The sequence below is a fragment of the Oncorhynchus mykiss genome, chromosome 10 (genome assembly GCF_013265735.2).
Source record: "Oncorhynchus mykiss isolate Arlee chromosome 10, USDA_OmykA_1.1, whole genome shotgun sequence".
Taxonomy (NCBI): Eukaryota; Metazoa; Chordata; class Actinopteri; order Salmoniformes; family Salmonidae; genus Oncorhynchus; species Oncorhynchus mykiss.
This window is the reverse complement of record NC_048574.1, coordinates 65,196,002-65,217,053: the sequence shown is the minus strand read 5'-3', so window position 1 is coordinate 65,217,053 and position 21,052 is coordinate 65,196,002. Positions and strand designations below refer to the sequence as shown.

Genomic DNA, 21,052 nt, shown 5'->3' with positions numbered 1-21,052 from the left:
TTTGGTCCTATTTCTGTGATCCAGAATAATTCTGGGGATGGATTGGTCTAGACTAGACTCCATTAGGTCACTTTTAGATGTTGTATACAGCTTTAATGCCTCTATATCCGCAATCATAACATAAACTGTTGCTGCTATGTAACCATACCCCCACTAGAGCTACAGGCAGAAAGGAATGGTGGAAAGAGACACCCCTTAGTGTCAAGGCAAAGAAGAAAAACACAAGGGATGTGTCCCAAATGGCACCCTATTCCCTATATAGGGCACTACTTTTGATGGAGCCAAATGGGCCCAGGTCAAAAGTAGTGCACTATAAAGGGAAAAGGGTGCAATTTAGGATGCATACTAGCAGAACAAAGTTCTGCTCGCCTTAGGAACATATCTGCTTTTTCTTACGCGAAGCGCTGAGCGATGCCTGGCTATGTATGAGAGAGAGAGAGCAGCTTACTCGCCGAGGGATGATGCGTTTTCCCCTTCCCCTGCTGTAAAATATCACGTAATAATAAACTGGTCTGCTGACTCGCTCTGGAAGGATAGTTCTGACAACTCCAGGACCAACTCAGGGTCTTAGGGGACGAAGGCTGATCATTTGTCAACTTCATTCCTTCTGAAATAAGACCTTTATTCCATCATTTGATATGTAGTGATGTCACAGCCAGATATCATAGGCATCCTGAATATGGACTCTCAGCCTTATTTGACTTAATCCTTATTTTACCAGGTAAATTGACTGAGAACAGATTCTTATTTACAGCAATGGCATAAAGAGGACCAGGCATTTCAATTAGTCACGTCAGGTAAGATTCGTCAGGTAATGCTATCCTGCTACGTCAGGTAATGCTATCCATTAATCACACACAAATAAACTTTTCCATACCAAAAACACCTACATTGTAATTCATTGTGCTTCAACCTATCCTATTGATTGGCCCCTATGACACGGCTCGTGCAAAACAGCCTTGTAGCATGGCTCATATCCTGCCATAGATCTTTCAGCCAGGTAGTCACGACCTGGACCTCTGGTCTCCATCCCAAATTGCACCCTATTCCCTATGGGCCCTGGTCAAAAGTAGAGCACTATAAAAGGAATAGGGTACCATTTGTAACGCAGCCCTGGATCTGGCTGTAGCAGGTCTCTCATCTGGGATCGATCTGCAGCTCTCTCTTGGCAATACTGTCCTCCCTGGTCGGTCACAACAACACCACAGCTTTAGGACATGGAGAATATTAGGGCTTACAGATCAATGGTGTTCCAATTGCCATTGCATTGCTAGAAGAGAGTTTTTCACCTTGGGGAATGAGTCATTTCTCGGCATGCCGGCGCATGTCAAGAACGGACGAAAGGCTAATCCTTCAGTCTGTGGGGTTGACACAAGGGCAATAAACATTTACACTAGTCGCACTGTAACAGCGCAATGCCGAGCAGAAATAGAGAGCAAGATCCCTTGTTAGTACACAAAGCGCACGTATGAGACTTACAGAGATTTACAATTGATCTAAACGTGTCACATTAGGGACTATGAATTGACAGTACATGACATCACAAGGCCAGTGAACACGTCGGTTGGTGTTGAGTTTCTTATTTCGGTTTGAAATGAGCCATTCAATTTTGGGGCGAGGAGTTTTTCCTGAACACGTAAACTGAAACAGGTCAAACTCTGGGCCCTTGTTGAGTATACCTAGGCTCCAGAGTTATACATTGGGCCTGAATTTTTAGCTATGAGCTCATTGTCTATAGTATATTCTAAGTGTTTATGGAGTGTTGCTCTTAAGCCTGTTTGCTTGCCTTGTGCAGCCCTGGTCTTGCTCTCCTCTCCCTGGGGTGTTGACAGGCCGTCCCCACCCTGCTGCTCCTTATATCACCACTGTTACTGCTACTGTAAGTGCTACTGCTACTGTTAGTGCTACTGCTACTACTAGTACTACAGCTACTACTACTGCTACTGCTTCTACTACTACTACTGCCACTACTGATACTAGTAGTGCTACTGCTACTAGTAGTGCTACTGCTAGGGCTACTGCTACTAATACTGCTACTGCTTCTACTACTGCTACTACTACTGCTACTGCTATTACTACTGATATTACTAGTGCTACTGCTACTACTAGTGCTACTGCTAGTGTTACTGCTACTGCTACTACTACTGCTACTGCTACTACTAGTGATACTGCTAATACTAATGCTACTGCTACAACTGCTGCTACTTCTACTGCTACTGCTTCTACTACTGCTACTGCTACTGCTACAACTACTGATACTACTAGTGCTAGTGCTACAACTACTGCTACTGCTATTACTACTGATAATACTAGTGCTACTGCTACTGTTACTGCTATTGCTTCTACTACTGCTACTGCTACTACTGCTGCTACTGCTACTGCTACTACTACTACTACTACTACTACTACTGCTACTACTACTGCTACTGCTACTACTACTGCTACTACTACTACTACTACTACTACTGCTACTACTACTGCTACTACTGCTCCTACTACTGCTACTACTGCTACTACTACTATTATTGCTACTGCTTGGTGGAAAACCTCTAGATACATGTACCCTACTGTAGAAGAAGGACTGCTCTAAGTCTGGTGGAGGCTCTGGAAACAATATTGTCTCCTGACTTGTTCTGATTTAGCCAAACAACAGTTAACTCTCCCACCGCTCCCAGAAAACGACTGTATGAAAACACGGCTTAATGTACAGTACATGTGGGGGCGTGAGACTGGGGGCCGGGCTAGGTGTTCGGGTCCGGGGCCAAGTCTACACTCCTCTGCTCCTCTGACGTAAACACAGCAGACAGACAAGACGAGGAGCTGTCTGTAGATACATCTCCCGTGTAACCTCTTGCTCACGATATACTGCAGTTTTCATAAGTTGAGGCAGGTTAAGTTATGCTTCTGGACGTTTACTGCCGGAGTAGCAACATCTCATCTTTACATCAACCAAGTGGGTGCTGCACAGGTGTGTGTATGATTGAGGAAATGACACTAACTCTAATTATGTAAAAGTGATTTCAGGTCTGGTGACAGAAACGCAATCCTTTAAACTGTCCTCATTCCACGTAGTGACTATGGACTCAGTCCATAATGCTCCACAGTGCACTGCCCTGCGTAAATGGAAAGTTAATCACGGTTCACTGCTGGGATTTCCTGTAGTAGCACCTCTTATATCAACACACTGACAGGAAGCCTTCACAGCACAGGAACAATAGGTGTCCACACTAAATTGGCCAATATGAACCTCTATATCCGTTCAAGGGAAAATACTGTTGCTGTACAACATAAGGCAACCTCCCACTGTATCCAAAACACACACAACCCTTTCACCACATATACTCCCAATAAAGAGAACCACAATCCAGGAACTGACTGGAAAAACTGAGCGAGTTTGTTGGAACGGGGGACTTTTGGTTAGCATGCTGACAGCGGAGACGCTATCCTAAGTTTCTTGGTGCGGGAACGAGCTCTTTGCAAGCTTAAATACATCCGCAACATCTTGCAAACTGTTCTTGAAGTGTATTTCCTGTCCTGTGGTGGACAATGCCTCCTTCTCACTTTCTGGGCATTTGGAAAAGTCCCTGTGACAGATATCTGCTAGAACACTTTGAGCAGTTAATTCAGCAGACCCAATGTACTGGATGTGAAAACACAAGGCATAGACTGGATTAGAAATCCAGAAAAAGGCACTAGAAGAGGCCTATATAAGAAGATACTTTACAGAACCTCTCCTACTATCACTATTACCCCTAACTCCTACAGGGGTAGGAGCAGATCAACATAGCTAAGTTAGAGGACTGGATTAAGAAAAGGAACACTTACTCTGGTAGAGATCGTCGTATGATGGAGTGTACTTGTCTGTAGGCGTCCAGTTTGGACAGACAATTGCACACGGTGTGGTTGGCAAAGCTGATAGTCACTAGGTTGTTATTTGTACTGCTGGAAACTGTGATTTCAAACAGCTAGGAGAAACAGAGAGAGAAAATGAGTCAAGTAACAGATAGTAGGACTTTTAGACAGTTTTCTTTAGTCACCATAATGGTGAAACCTACAATGAATAGTGGTTTTCAGACATTTATGAGAGAAAAAAATAATAATTATCAAGCAACTGACAGAGATAATAGTACTTTGTAGAACCTGTATTTGTCTAGTTGATGTCACAGCACAACCAAACTTGATGATCAACCTTTTGCCACAGTTTCTTTGCAGCTTTCTAGTCAGGACCATTTGAGGGTTGAAGATTAAATCTAAAAACAACCAGATAAGTGAGGCTAAGAATGGGGCATGTTGTGCAACTCTAAATTCGCAGACCACTGACACACAACCACACTGTGTATAAACTCTCTAACCACAACTACAGACAACATTGAAGTGGACGGGATAGCAGCCATGAAAGAGGGAATGAGGTAAGAGAGCTTGTTTTTATGAGTGTCGGCAGGAGCTTTCTGTATCACGCCTTGATCAATTAAACACTATTCATTGAGGTTACTCAGTCCTAGGGCCGCATAGGGAGGAATAGAGTAGACTCAAGCAGTGATTGAGAGTGAGTCTCTGAATGGCCATTGGCCTCCAAAGCATGAATAGCAAACAAACGTCTCTGTGACTTGAATCCAGACTTTTCTTCCCTTCAACGTTTCAAGTCAGTCCACATTCACTCAAAAAAAATAACAGGCCACTCAATGAGGACTATAGTCCTTTTGGATGATTAAAACTGACCTAAGCAATCGCCCCGATCCTCCACCTGGCAGACATGTTACCAAGGCAGCCCAGTCTGATTAGTCTCAGCACCTTGGCATGGGCTTTGGCGGAGGCCATTCCAGCTTCCTTTTAAGAAAGCAGTAAAACCTGACAAATGCCCCTGCAATAAATACTGCAACCCTTATCCCAATACATTGATGAGGTTGGGAATGGTTTATACGTGAGGGGAATAGCCAGGAATAGCAAAAATACTGTAATGACGGGATGATCTGACCCCCATGCCCTAACGTCGCCCCAGAAAGTCCTCCCTGGTGACCGGGAGGGGTGCTTCCCTACCTTCCCCTACCTGCCCCTCCTTCCCATCCACACCCGGCTCCTTACAGCCGTGTTTATGCACTTACACTGCATCACACACACCCCCCCACCGCTCTAAAGACAACACACTAACCCCTCGTTAGGCTGGCAACGTACATGAGAGAAATTCCTTAAGGTGTCTTGATGTACTGTACCTAACAATGGACTCACATCTAGGGAAAGAAAGTGAGCACTACCCAAGAGCTGTCTTAAAGAACACTCCCACTGTACCCACAGAATAGTTAATTGAGGGCAGAGGAAAGAAATGCTTAAGATCAACTATCCGTAAAATCAACTAGCGATGCTCAAATAAAATAAAATAAAATGTTATTGGTCACATACACATGGTTAGCAGATGTTAATGCGAGTGTAGCGAAATGCTTGTGCTTCCAGTACCGACCGTGCAGTAATATCTAACAAGTACACGCTTTTAAAGTTTTGCCCACAAATTTTCTATAGGAAGGGTGTCAGGGCTTTGTGATGGCCACTCCAATACTTTGACTTTGTTGTCCTTAAGCCATTTTGTCACAACTTTGGAAGTATGCTTCGGGTCATTGTCCATTTGGAAGACCCATTTGTGACCAAGCTTTAACTTCCTGACTGATGTCTTGAGATGTTGCTTCAATATATCCAGCTAATTATTTTCCTCATGATGGTATCTATTTGTGAAGTGCACCAGTCCCTCCTGCAGCAAAGCACCCCCACAACATGATGCTGCCACTCCCGTGCTTCACAGTTGGGATGGTGTTCTTCAGCTTGCAAGCCTCCCCCTTTTTTCTCCAAACATAACGATGATCATTATGGCCAGTTCTATTTTGGTTTCATCAGACCAGAGGACATTTCTCCAAAAAGTACGATCTTTGTCCCCATGTGCAGTTGCAAACCGTAGTCTGGCTTTTTGATGTCGGTTTTGGAGCAGTGGCTTCTTCCTTGCTGAGTTGCCTTTCAGGTTATGTCGATATAGGACTTGTTTTACTGTGGATGTAGATACTTTTGTACCTGTTTCCTCCAGCATCTTCACAAGGTCCTTTGCTGTTGTTCTGGGATTGATTTGCACTTTTCACACCAAAGTACGTTCATCTCTAGGAGACAGAACGCGTCTCCTTCCTGAGCGGTATGATGGCTGCTTGGTCCCACGGTGTTTATACTTGCGTACTATTGTTTGTATAGGTGAACATGGTACCTTCAGGCGTTTGGAAATTGCTCCCAAGGATGAACCAGACTTGTGGACGTCTACAATTGATGATTTCTTTTGATTTTCCCATGATGTCAAGCAAAGAGGCACTGAGTTTGAAGCTAGGCCTTGAAATACATCCACAGGTACACCTGCAAATGCTTCAAATGATGTCAATTAGCCTATCAGAAGCTTCTAAAGCCATGACATAATTTTCGGGAATTTTCCAAGCTGTTTAAAGTCATAGTCAACTTAGTGTATGTAAACTTCTGACCCGCTGGAATTGTGATACAGTGAATTATAAGTAAAATAATCTGTCTGTAAACAATTGTTGTAAAAATGACTTGTGTCATGCACAAAGTAGATGTCCTAACCGACTTGCCAAAACTATAGTTTGTTAACAAGAAATTTGTGGAGTGGTTGAAATCAATTTTTAATGACTCCAACCTAAGTGTATGTAAACTTCTGTAAACTTCCAACTGTACATATAAATATATGTAGGAGCGATGACCCGTGCGGCATAGGCATGATACAGTAGATGTTATAGAATACAGTATATACATATGAGATGGATAATGTAGGATATGTAGACATTATTAAAGTGGCGTTGTTTAAAGTGACTAGTGATACATTTATTAATTTCCATTAATTACATTTATAAAAGTGGCAAGAGATTTGAGTCTGTATGTTGGCAGCAGCCCCTCTATGTTAGTGATGGCTGTTTAACAGTCTGATGGTCTTGAGATCGAAGCTGTTTTTCAGTCTCTCTGTCCCAGCTTTGATGCACCTGTACTGACCTCGCCTTATAGATGACAGCGGGATGAACAGGCAGTGGCTTAGGTGGTTGTTGTCCTTGATGATCTTTTTGGCCTTCCTGTGACATCGGGTTGTGTAGGTGTCCTAGAGGGCAGGTAGTTTGCCCTCGGTATTGCGTTGTGCAGACCGCACTACCCTCTGGAGAGCCTTGCGGTTGTGGGCGGAGCAGTTGCCATAACAGGAGGTGATACAGCCCGACAGGACAGGATGCTATCGATTGTACATCTGTAAAAGTGTTTTCGGTGACAAGCCAAATTTCTTCAGCCTCCTGAGGTTGAAGGGCGCTGTTGCACCTTCTTCACCACACTGTCTGTATGGGTGGACCATTTCATTTTGTCTGTGATGTGTACACTGAGGAACTTGAAACTTTCCACCTTCTCTACTACTGTCCTGTCAATGTGGATGGGGGGGTGCTCCCTCTGCTGTTTCCTGAAGTCCACAATCATCTCCTTTGTTTTGTTAACGTTGAGTGAGAGGTTATTTTCCTGGCATCACACTACAAGGGCCCTCACCTCTTCCTGTAGGCCGTCTCGTCGTTGTTGGTAATCAAGCCTACCACTGTAGTGTCGTCTGCAAACTTGATGATTGAGTTGGAAGCGTGCATTGCTACGCAGTCATGAGTGAACAGGGAGTACAGGAGAGGGCTGAGCATGCACCGTTGTGGGGCCCCAGTATTGAGGATTACCAGGCTGGAGATGTTGTTTCCTACCCTGACCACCTGGGGTGGCCCGTCAGAAAGTCCAGGACCCAGTTGCACATGGCGGGGTCGAGACCCAGGGTCTCGGGCTTAATGATGAGTTTGGAGGGTACTATGGTGTTAAATGCTGAGCTGTAGTCAATGAACAGCATTCTTACATAGGTATTCCTCTTGTCCAGATGGGATAAGGCAGTGTGCAGTCTGATGGCGATTGCGTCGTCTGTGGAACTATTGGGGCGGTAAGTAAATTGGAGTGGATCTAGGGTGTCAGGTATGGTGGAGGTGATATGATCCTTGACTAGTCTCTCAAAGCACTTCATGATGACAGAAGTGAGTGCTTCAGGGCGATAGTCATTTAGTTCAGTTACCTTAGCTTTCTTGGGAACAGGAACAATGGTGGCCCTCTTGGAGCATGTGGGCACAGCAGACTGGGATAGGGATTGATTGTATATGTCCGTAAACACACCAGCTAGCTGGTCTGAGGGTGCGGCTAGGGATGCCGTCTGGGCTTGCAGCCTTGCGAGGGTTAACACGTTTAAATGTTTTACTCACGTTGGCCACGGTGAAGGAGAGCCCACAGGCTTTGGTAGTGGGCCATGTCAGTGGCACTGTATTGTCCTCAAAGCGAGCAAAGAAGTTGTTTAATTTGTCTGGGGGCAAGACGTCATTGTCCGCGACGAGGCTGGTTTTCTTTTTGTAATCCGTGATTGACTGTAGACCCTGCCACATACGTCTCGTGTCTGAGCCGTTGAATTGCGACTCCACTTTGTCTCTGTACTGACGCTTTGCTTGTTTGATTGCCTTGCAGAGGGGATAGCTGTATTCGGTCACGTTTCGGTCACGTTTCCAGTCGCCTTGCCATGATTTAATGCGGTGGTTTGCGCTTTCAGTTTTGTGCGAATGCTAATAGTCACAGTGGGTACAACATCACGCTTGAGATTTTCTGGACTAACAATGTAAGAAATAATACATAAAAAACTATTTACTGCATAGTTTCCTAAGGACCTGAAGCGAGGAGACCATCTCTGTTGGCGCCATGATACTGCAGGCCGCGTAAAGTAAAAGTCAGGTAAACTGTTTATTAATTAAGTTCATCTTAACTATTCAGCGAGTTAATCTGTCTGACTGACGGACCTGTCAAACACATGAGTTGGTGGGCATAAAATAAGGTGGACATAAAATTTGAGGTATCTAGAGAAACTTTTGATTGGCCATTAGTTCTGGTAGTGGAAATCAAACAGTAGGCCTACAGACCAACCCACCTGTCCACAGACAAATCCGCCTGGCTACAGACAAACCCGTCTGGCTACAGACAAACCCACCTGTCCACAGACAAATCAGCCCGGCTACAGACAAACCCGCCTGGCTACAGACAAACCCGTCTGGCTACAGACAAACCCGTCTGGCTACAGACAAACCCGCCTGGCTACAGACAAACCCGCCTGGCTACAGACTAACCCGCCTGGCCACAGACCAGCCTGCCTGGCTACAGACCGACAGATAATCCAAAGGTTGTGGGTGATGTCAGGGGGAGTAGACACAACAAGCTAGCCTTTCTCTGGGGATACCCAGTAGTAACATGAGTCAGTGGTTTAGCTATGAGTCTCCAAGTAAGCCTATCAAATAGTCATGGGAGCTGTAGTTGGGCTTGAAATCAATCAAATCTGTATGGACAGAATAGCATGGAAAATACATGCTTAAATTTTCAATCTGAATCCAATCAAACTTAGTTTGTATCCAACCACCAATGTTTAACAAGTAGTTACGTTACCAAACACATGTAGGCTATATTACTTAGCTGTGTTATTGAACTGCAGGTTTCAATTTCATTCTTGGTGCTCTGCGTCTTGCTAATGAGAGCTATGTAGAAATATAGAACCCTTTGGATGGAGAACATATGTTTTATCTGCATAGATCAGGGCACACCAGCACTCAACTGAATTGTACAGACGGGTCCTAATCTAACATCTATGCTCCCCCAGTGTCTCCTTGAATGTTGACACATACTTATTCTCTGACGCAAACACAGCATAAACAGAGACATCAGTTACTGTACCACACAGAGCAGAACCCCCCCCCCCCACCCCCCCACCCCACCCCACCCCACAGCAGATCACATCTCAGGGCCTTATGAGTCTAGTTCACTGGTCATAAAAAACACTACACTGTTGATTTGCACGAAAACAATTGCTCAACTATTACGGTATTTTTTTCTGATCCCCTAAAATAGAGATTCAAATATATTGATGGTCCATGTTAATACTATACAAAAAAAATGTGTTAGGGCAGAAAATATTATAGGAAAAGCCCTTAGGTTCCCAGGGGTGACCAGGATTAAGTCACGTAGGTCATTGAGCTACACTTACAGAGGCTGTGGTAAGTCTCCATAGCAACATTAGCAGTCTAACAACAGTTGAAATGTTATGGCCTTGACCAGGAGGACTCAAACTCAAACCCCTGACTGTGAGCGTGTCATGCTTTAAATCACACAGACTCAGAACAGCCAGGCTGGGGTCAGCCCACCCAAAATAAGTGGACAATTAAAAGAGGCCTAGCTGCTAATAACTCCAACACACACAACCTCGCGGAAGAACCCCCTGCCTGCCGTTTACCCCCTGAATCAAGGTGGGACACTGAGAATGAACCCCTTACTGCCCTCAGTCTAGTAGAGAAAAACTAAGCGCAGGCTTTAAAGAAGCTATAAGCACATCAGAGTACATCCAATACGTCATTGGAATTTCCACAGATCACACTCAGTAAAAACAATGCGTTGTTTTGGCATTTTCATGCAAATCAACTAAACCATTTCTAAATCATATGAAGCAAGGCTTTAACCCAACTCCAGTCCTCAGGGGCCTGTGTGTCTAACGGTTTTCAGGTCTTGCCGTTCAACTAGTAAAATGATGATCTGTGAGTGATCTGTGGTCAATCAATGACTTTGATTGATCGATTAAGCCCCTGGGGACAAAGCAAACCTGACGATACTGTGGCCTGTGAGGACTGAAGTTGAGTACCGCCGCTGTTTAAGAACCCCACTCCAACATACTAGCCAACACACACACGCACACTCGCGCACACACACACACACACACACACGCACGCACGCACACACACCCCCACCCACACACACACCACAGTCCACCCCTCCCTCTTGCGGTCCCCCAGGCTGTGTGTAACTCACCGTCTTGCTGATGTAGGAGGTGCTGATGTTCAAACACTGATGCGCCTCGCTGTTGCAGCAGCCCCCACATCTGTAGACAGACACGCAGGGTGGTTTATAGAAGGTGTTTGTAGCCGCCCCAAACTCTTTCCCCACATCTAAACAAACTTCTCGTGGCATGCACTGGGTCTTTTTCCACTCTGACTCAATACCTGTTGGATGCACGTTGAGAGAATCAGACAGGAAGACCAGAGCATTAAAATGACATCATCATTCGACAAACCATGTATTGTATTGCACTTCCTGTATTGACGTCAGTCAAGGTAAGTGGCCAATCAAATGTCTTTTATTTTTTAGGTGATATAAATTTGTTTGCTAAAACTAAGCACTGATCTAATTGTTTGTTATAGTCAAGTGCTACTATCCTACAAGGTCAGTTGGTCAACATCCAACGAATCTAGACAGGCCAAACAGTGACAGAAAAAGCATCTCCTGAAAACAAACACTTACTTTTCAGTGTGTCAGGGTTGAAGGGAGCACCAGCGTACGCCGGCAGTTCGCTGCGCGACCGCGTTTCCGTGGCTGTGTGTTCCCCTCTCAGGGGGAAACGTGCGCCCCGCTTCGACCGGCAACTGAGCACGCTGTAGTAGTTAGGGTACACTATCCTCATCAGTTCCTCAACACTGGCCACGGAGCGCAGCTGCTGCTCAAGGTCTGGCTCCGACGGCTCCTGGATGGAAAGAACAGAGAGACCATATAAGGACTGATGTACTGGTACCGTTATCGCACATTAAGGACTGGGGAGAAGACATGAAGGTTGTTTGGTTTGAGGAGACCTCCCACAATAGTGTGGTGAATGATACAGACAGGGTTCACGAGGAACTGTGTTACCAGAGTCAACTCAGTCGGAGACAATATTATGATCTGGTGAATTGACTTAGATCTTATTGTTATTTGTTAGGAGGAGGAAGAGTGTTTAGAAAGGAATCTCATGGTGATGGTTTTGGCTCACGGACATAGACATACATGTCACTAACTCCCTAGAAAGTGCAATAAATGCTTGTTTAGCCATATTGAGCCTTTTCATTGGTTGGGTTCTGCTGTGTGCTGGTCTTTTGGATTAAACCATTTCAATTGCATTGGTAAAGCATTTCCTGTCGGCCAACAAAGATGCAGTGGAATCAGGTGATATGCATTTTACATACAGTCTTATCCAGAGTGACTTACTGGAGCAGCTAGGGTTAAGTACCTTTCTCAAGGGCACATCGACAGATGTTTCACCTAATTGGCTCGGGGATTCGAACCAGCAACGTTTCAGTTACTGGCCCAATGCTCTTAACCGCTAGGCTACCTGCCACACTGTATGTAAGCTATTTGAACAATAAGCCACTCATTCATTCACGGACTGCAAACCAGGCCTTAGTAGGCTATTGTACTTGTTGATCTGCCATGACCTGCCATGAATCAGTTCAATCGACTAACTGTGTTAGTTTTACTATTCATTCCAAAACATAATTCTCGTTCAATGCTGAGAATCCCTTTGTATTGTGCTGCCTTTAACAGTTGTATCAAACCACAGACCAGTATTGAAATGAAAAAAATAAAAAGGATAACCACAAATAGGTGCGGAGTGAACGATGAAAAAATCCTTTAACGTACGGGCTAAGACATGATTAAAATACACCAACACGTATCGGTTACGCCTTCGGGGTGTCTACACAGTGGAGAGGCAGGCCAATACTGTCTGAACGGGTAGGGAGGCGCTACTATAGCTAATGACCTGTTCTCCTTCAACAGTACAACCAACCCCTGGAAGACATCTGTATCCGAATCGTCTAGGACACCTTCAGCACCCGGTCGTCCCTCACCGGCCAAACCATTGACAGGCTGCTTACTCAGTAAGCCGAGCAGGGTGTTAAACGCGGCCCGGGAGTTGAGATCTTGAGCCGAAGCAGCGTCCGCAGTGAGAATGCAGCCGTGCCTCCCCCTCTCCCGTAACCCTCCCTCCACCCCGCCACTCCTTGGGGGATACGAGTTTGCAAAGTGTGAAAACATGAGCACTGTCTAACAGAGTGTACAGGAGTCGCCGATGAAAAGTGATACTGCTGCCTGGAACATTCCAGGAAACATGCCCAGTGACCCTCATGAGTCATGACTGATCACCCCCGATGATAACCGAAAAAGAGAGAGAAAGAAAGAGAAAACCTCCCTCCCTCACATTCGTCTCCCTTCAAGGTGTCAAAAAGCGAAAGTTTTAAAAAAAAGGGGAGGATAAATGTTTTTTTAATTTCGGACAGACTCTATCTGGGTAATTCATCATAGTTTATTATCAAAGACCGAGCTGGGATTATTAAATAGACATTACATTTTATTCTGTGCTGACAACCATGGATATGTAAGGTTCTTGACTCTAATTTACAGAGAACACGTCTCTTAAATGCTTGGCTTGGAGAACATGATAAATTATAAATACACATGACTCATATGTTAGCCTTAAAGCTTGTGGGATGTTGAGTGTTTTAAAACACGTTGACAGGATAGGCAAATTCAACAAAGACATGAACCATTATGTTTTCCCTAGTTGAGTTGTTTCCAGAGAAGGTTACTTAATAATATGTTGATTTGTCTAGTTCATCTTGTCTTCGAAGATGAGCCATGCGCTGTTTGCAAACATTTCACCCAAACGACAAGGAAGTGGGTTGAACTGAAAGGGGACGTGCTTTGCAGTTCGTAGACAATTGACAGATTGTAAACATACTGGCTGTATTATTCAGTCCAGGGAATGCTTGTTGGACTCTGATACCCTCCAAGGACACCGGTTCAAGCCTTTGATTTGATATCAGATGTCATGACTTAATAAACAAGGCAGAGCAGATAACGGGATGGAACAGCAGTTCCATCTTTTACTCCTGTGTCGCCAACAGTTAACTGACAATACGACCTCAGCTCCTCTGTAATTGACATGATCCAGAAACAAAGAGAGAAAGAGCTTGACCTTTCTATCAGGTTAAAGTGGAACCTTAGAGTCGTTCATATATTGGAATCTATAGTGTACCGCCTGTACAGCGGGTGATGCTCAACTCTGGTCCTCTAGACATGGACCATCTCTCTCCCAAGCACTGCTTCCTCAACAAAGTATCAGTTGAAGAGGTAGAATTCAATTCCTTGTAGGAAGCGGCCATTTTCCCCTTGATTTATTCAGGAAACTCAAACACCAGAGAAAGCCTGAACAAGACTATTGTATTAGACTCCTTTCATGTGTTAGTTGTCAATGGTTCTAGAGATAACACGCAATGGTCTGTTTCCTACCAGAAACAATAGACACTGTGTGTGTGTGTGTGTGTGTGTGTGTGTGTGTGTGTGTGTGTGTGTGTGTGTGTGTGTGTGTGTGTGTGTGTGTGTGTGTGTGTGTGTGTGTGTGTGTGTGTGTGTGTGTGCGCGTGCGTGTGTGTGTGTAAGCTTATTCACACCTTGGTCCACCCTCACGTTCTTTCACTAGGGAAAGAGGCATCTGACGTCTTAAATCAATTTTAAGTAAGACAAAGGCAAACAATGAACAAACATATCTCCAACTAAACATTCCGTTTAACTAGAAATATAACCTATTGTTGTTTTACTATTGACTTGGGAGCACAGAGTACAGAAGACCAATATGGAAACACAGAGTAAGGATCCACAGTGGAATGCATCCACCAGGCAGTAGACACTTGACAGTATAGTACAGTAGAAAGGCAGAACATTTGATAGGTAGTCCTTTCCTGCAGTCAAATGACCTAGTGGCCTCATGGGTGGACTGTTATTATTATTTTTCATAATTAATACACTTTTGTTTTTAAATCACGGCAATAATTCCGGTGTTTCTATGTCAAACAGTTTTGTTATATTTCAGTCTATTTTGATGTATATAAAGTATATTATTGGGATGCAAACTCAAAATGTAATACATTTCAACTCTATATCTGACATGGTACAGGTGTCTTCTTTAAGCCCATAACCATGTGTGTGAGGTGTATACTTTGTTTCAAAGTAGATTTGTTTAAGACTACCAAGAAACACTGTGTGACCTTGATTTAGCCCCCTGCAGTAAAAAGCTTCAAATGAATCACGTCCACCACAAAACACACCACTTTCATTTGTTCCATGCAGTTCAGAACTCTGCCAAGCAATCCCACTGATGACACTTACATTAACTACTTTTGACTAGGGTTCATGCGGTGAAAGTTGGAAGTCACAGGATATGAATGACCGCGCGGACAGACATACAGTCCGGATAAAAGAATGTTCAAAATGTAACACATAAAACCTCAGCCAAAGTTCATTTTTGTCAGTCTTGGTCTTCATCCAAAATGGCACAGTATACCCTTCATAGTGCAGTAAAGTAGTGCACTATAGAGGGAATAGGGTGCCATTTTGGACGAATCTCTGCTGTTAGTGAAATGCACTGCCACGGGCACAGGAAGGTGAATGTATGACTGAGGGATGGTCATGGAACAGTATTGCCACACTACAAGCAGGCACAGGAAATCCTCCTGACCACTATGACAGTAATAACATGCCAGTGTGGTTTAATCATCAGCATGTGTGGTTCCAATTACCAAGCAAACATAAAAGCTGTTGTCTTTGCACTTGAATGACCTCTTAACAGTATTGCAAATTTAACTGACTTTCAATTGTTCAATTGACACCATTAGGAGGGAGTGGCTAGGGCCAGGAGTTTTCCCTGACCATGTGATTTGACCAGGAAAAACTCCAGTCCCTGGTTGCATAGATTACAACCAGGGCTGTGAGATTCCCCTAGTCAGGGAAAATGGACAATTAAACAATGTCAAGATGGAATCATATGCGTGGGAGTTACTTTCTGTAACGAACAGGAGAAACCTGTGGCCGAAGTGATGGCCTCAGTACTGAGTTACTGGAAGGCTGCTACATCCTATACTGTACAGTACGGCTCTAGGTATTTCCTATGATGACAGGTATAAACCACAGCCTGAGCCTGGGCTGGACGGTGAAGGAGCAGTGTGTGTGCTTCCTCTGACTAAGCAGAGCAGAGCAGGTTTATGGGTACCAGGCAAGCCCCCGTCCCCCCTCCCCTCTAAGATCCGGGATCCAGCAGCCCAAAACGATCATCTCAATCTGAGCCTGGAATTCCTCTCTTCCCTTCACCTGCAGGGCCAGGGATTTAATCCGTGTTGCCAGGAATCAACTAGAATCTACCTCTTCAAATATATTACCATGAATGTATTGCCATGTATATGATACTGTATGGTCCATTTGTATCTGTTTTACACTGCCTAAAGACGGAGCCTGATGTCATGTTCTGCATTAGAGTGACATTTAGTGAGCCAACCGCCTGACAAGATTTTTCCATTCCCAAAAGTGATGTCATAATCAATAAAAACACAGTCAAAATCCTGCCAAAGTCAGACAGTGACTCATCGATATTGCAAAAATAGTGAATTAAAGATTTCCTAATATGTCCAAACCGCATAATCTAATGATATGAGTCATATTGAAAGTAAAATAACCGATTGAAAATGGTTCCCTTAAGAACAAACAAGCATCCTGGTTTGGAAAAAATGCTATAGCAGTGGCCAATAGGTAATAGGTCTGATAGTTACTCAACAAATTATTATAACCTACATTTAGCTAGGCAAGTCAGTTAAGAACAAATTCTTATTTATAATGATGTATTTGATGTCAACGGAGTGACAGGAAAACCTCAAACTATTCCTGTCCTTAACTTGTGATAGTAACTTACTCTGTTAACTCCATCCAACAATTTAAAACTGAATAGTCTTCGACTTCCCAAATAAAAGTATTTTTATTTGAAACCAAACAAAGAATTGTATTCGCTGTTGTACATCAGGACAAAACTCACGAAACAGATCCTTTAAAACCAAGGCATATCCTCTTTGGGTCAAGTCAGATCCAACATTCAGTCATCTGTAGTTTGATCTGACGACATTATGTTATAGCCCCAGATGTGAAACCACTAAATATTCAAACCAAAACAGATCCATGACGAACCGTAATATCTCTGATGTCTGCATATCATCCACGGTCTGTACATGAGGAGGAACCATTACTGCTAAATGGGGATAAGAGATTATGGAATGGCATGTAGCCAAAGGCAAGGTGGAACAGAAGGCTGCTAAAGTAGGATATGGTATTTTTCTCCATAGCCTGATCCCACTACTAGCTACCTGCACAAACACAGGAATTACACGTGTAGCATCTGTTACAGCCATTACTTTGATCCATATTTATTAGACCCTCAGGACCAGGCATAGAGACCGAGAACAGGTTGTAATGGACCTAGAACAGGCCTAGCTACAGTAGGACAGGACAGGCTTAGAGACAGAGAACAGGTTGTAATGGACCTAGAACAGGCCTAGCTACAGTAGGACAGGACAGGCTTAGAGACAGAGAACAGGTTGTAATGGACCTAGAACAGGCCTAGCTACAGTAGGACAGGACAGGCTTAGAGACAGAGAACAGGTTGTAATGGACCTAGAACAGGCCTAGCTACAGTAGGACAGGACAGGCATAGAGACAGAGAACAGGTTGTAATGGACCTATAACAGGCCTAGCTACAGTAGGACAGGACAGGCATAGAGACAGAGAACAGGTTGTAATGGACCTAGAACAGGCCTAGCTAGTGTAGGACAGGACAGGCTTAGAGAACACTGTACTGAGGAAACGGACCTAGCCAGAACCATATTCATATATCTACATATACAGTTGAAGTTGGAAGTTTACATACACATCATTTTGTGGGGGTGCTTTGCTGCAGGAGGGACTTGTGCACTTCACAAAATAGATGGCATCATGAGGGGAAAAAATGATGTGGATATATTGAAGAAACATCTCAAGACATCAGTCAGGAAGTTAAAGCTTGGTCGCAAATGGGTCTTCCAAATGGACAAAGACATACTTCCAAAGTTGTGGCAAAATGGCTTAAGGACAACAAAGTCAAGGTATTGGAATGGCCATCACAAAGCCCTGACCTCAATCCTATAGAAAATGTCTGGGAAGAACTGAAAAAGCGTGTGCGATCAAGGAGGCCTACAAACCTGAGTCAGTTACACCAGCTCTGTCAGGAGGAATGGGCCAAAATTCACCCAACTTATTGTGAGAAGCTTGTGGAAGGCTACCCAAAACGTTTGATCCAAGTTTAAAAATGTAAAGGCAATGCTACCAAATACTAATTGAGTGTTCGTAAACTTCTGACCCACTGGGAATGTGATGAAAGAAAAAAAAGCTGAAATAAATAATTATTTCTACTATTATTCTGACATTTCACATTCTTAAAATAAAGTAGTGATCCTAACTGATCTAAGACAGGGAATTTTTACTTGGATTAAATGTCAGGAATTGTGAAAAAACGGGAGTTTAAATGTATTTGGCTAAGGTGTATGTAAACTTCCGACTTCAATTGTATACCACTCCGGACGTAGCTACAGTAAGACAGGACAGGATTAGAGAGCACTGCACTGGGGGAGCTGGCCTAGCTACAGTAAGTCTGGACAAACACCAGACTCCACTGACCTAGCTATAGTAAGTCTGGACAAACACCAGACTCCACTGACCTTGCTACAGTAAGACAGGACAAACACCAGACTCCACTGACCTTGCTACAGTAAGACAGGACAAACACCAGACTCCACTGACCTTGCTACAGTAAGACAGGACAAACACCAGACTCCACTGACCTTGCTACAGTAAGACAGGACAAACACCAGACTCCACTGACCTTGCTACAGTAAGACAGGACAAACACCAGACTCCACTGACCTAGCTATTGTAAGACAGGACAAACACCAGACTCCACTGACCTTGCTTTAGTAAGACAGGACACACACCAGACTCCACTGACCTAGCTATAGTAAGACAGGACAAACACCAGACTCCACTGACCCAGCTACACAACACAAACACCAGCTCTGGATGGCTGAGCAGACTCCCACCACAATATAGATGGAAGGAGTTGGAAGGGGAAGAGAGGGCCCCATGCACCGCCATGCCTCCATCCATCTGGTGTGCAGGGTTAGCCAATATCAGGGATATCTGTCCTATTCTACTGATATGGACCCGAAATGAACTGAGATACAAATCACCATGTAGGGACCGCTCAGCAGACCTGAACCCAGACAGACCGCAGGTTTCATTTGAATAATGCTATTCATCACTAATCATTTCCTGGGCTGCATCTCAAACGGCACCTACTCCCTTTTTAGTGCACTACTTTTGACCAGAGCCTTATGGGAACCCTGTCATCACTGGGTGATAGGGTGCCATTTGGGATGCAGACCTGGCGTGATTGAAATGTCTCCCGGTAGGTAGGAAGACTCCAACAATTCCTCATGTACATCACGCTACAGCTCATCCCAAGGCCAGCATCATTCCACCCTCCTTCTTCCACACTCACTCACCCACTTGCCTTCTTCCTTGGGGGAATGGCTTTGCCATTCCTAGCGCTAGAGCTGCTATAGTCATTAGATGTAAAACTTGCACTGTGCAAAGTCTGAGCAAATAAAATATCATAGTCAGTGTTAATGTACATAGTATAGGATTAGCCTTGAAAACCCCAATAAACTATTATTGAGTAATTGCCCAGATACAATCAGCTTTGCAGAAGAACTTGGAGGAAAAGGGATTTTGAACACTGATCTTGTAATCCTCAACTGGCTTCCATTTTGTCACCCTTCCTCCTTGACAGATTTGCAGATTCGTTTCGCAGATATCTGACAGACATGAGGGATGTGTTTTAGTGGGATTAGACATGTTTATCTGTGAATGGCTGCTTGCTTTAGGGTTTCTGCGGAGCAATAAAGCAATCAGCTCAGCCTATTTATCTGGCTCTATAGGACCACCGGGAACTAGAGCCTGATGTAGCATAGCCCACCTTCTGAGCTCCCCTTCCAGGGTGTTCTGCCTGGCCGACTTTACATCCCCACACATCAGCCTCCAGCCTCCACTGGGTTAGCTAGCCTGCACTGGGTTAGCTAGCCTGCACTGGGTTAGCTAGCCTGCACTGGGTTAGCTAGCCTGCACTGGGTTAGCTAGCCTGCACTGGGTTAGCTGAAATGCACAAAAAACTACTTTTGATGTACATTTGACAAAAGCTAGATCCATTCAAGCCATGATCCCAACACTGGTCTACCAATGCATGCTCTTTCCAACTTAATCTCAACTTTCAAATACTGCAGCAGGTTGAAGGGCGAGAGAAAACCTCAAAGTATAGGACAGGAGAAAACATGTATCTTACATGCTGTTCTATGCTAATTGTCCTCGTTCGAGTCTGAGAGTTAACCTGTTGGTTTCTCTTGAAAGGGCAGGTCCTGTATGTGCAAATCCTTGAGATACACTTGAATAACTTGAATTCCGTGTATTGTCAAGAGAGAATTGTGTGAAAATTTGAACTACACTCACAGATGTCTAATTGTAATTGTTTTCACAGAGCAGTTGGAAGCGCTAAGCTGATACAGTACAGAGGGAGCCCGCTCCCCAGAGCTCATCGCTTTTAGCGGTATTGGCCGCGAGGGCATTACGTCACGACTTGTTGTTTTAGCGCTTGGAGTGCTGCGGTTGCACGCTGGCAGTCGTGGTGTAAGCTGACTTAGGAGCGCAGAGCCGTGTGTGTGTTGTTGTGTGTGTGCTTGCGTTTATGTGTGTGCACTCATTTGTGAGTACGGGTGTGTCACTGTCGTAACTTCAGACCAGGCATGCAGCTCACACTCCTCTTCTAAACAAACGTCTTGCCTCAGTGAGTTCTCGATTAATCAAAGACTTCTAAGCTAACCTGTTGTCTCCAAACCAGTTTACAGATAGTCTATATGCACACTCTGCTACTCCTGATGAGGAGACCACCTATCTAGCCCTCTTGTTTAGTCACGGTGTCAGTGCATTCAGAGTTACTGGGGCCCCTAAACATGTACCCATGACAAACAGGGAAGCTTGTGAGGACCCTTTGCTTTCTGAGGGGTATGACAAGCAGAACAATAGAGATTAGTCAAACAGAACAGTTGATTGTGAAACTTGTAACGAAAGTCAATCAAATTGGTGTACCCACTGAAATTATCACTATGGCGGACTTCGTATGTCACATGTACCATGACAGGCTTAGGTTATAAGGCAGTAGACAGAGAAA

The 21,052-nt window shown here is 44.3% G+C and overlaps 1 protein-coding gene across 1 annotated transcript in view; it reads right to left on the bottom strand.

Moving 5' to 3' along the window:
* LOC110534482 (vascular endothelial growth factor C) overlaps positions 1 to 21,052 on the bottom strand; it is a 51,956-nt gene that overhangs the window by 18,304 nt on the left and 12,600 nt on the right. The window contains exons 2-4 of the mRNA XM_021619353.2: positions 11,413 to 11,632; positions 10,924 to 11,114; positions 3,826 to 3,965 (exon numbers count right to left, since the gene is read on the bottom strand). Of these exons, the coding sequence (XP_021475028.2) occupies positions 3,826 to 3,965; positions 10,924 to 11,114; positions 11,413 to 11,632 (551 nt within the window). The remainder of the gene's footprint in view (positions 1 to 3,825; positions 3,966 to 10,923; positions 11,115 to 11,412; positions 11,633 to 21,052) is intronic.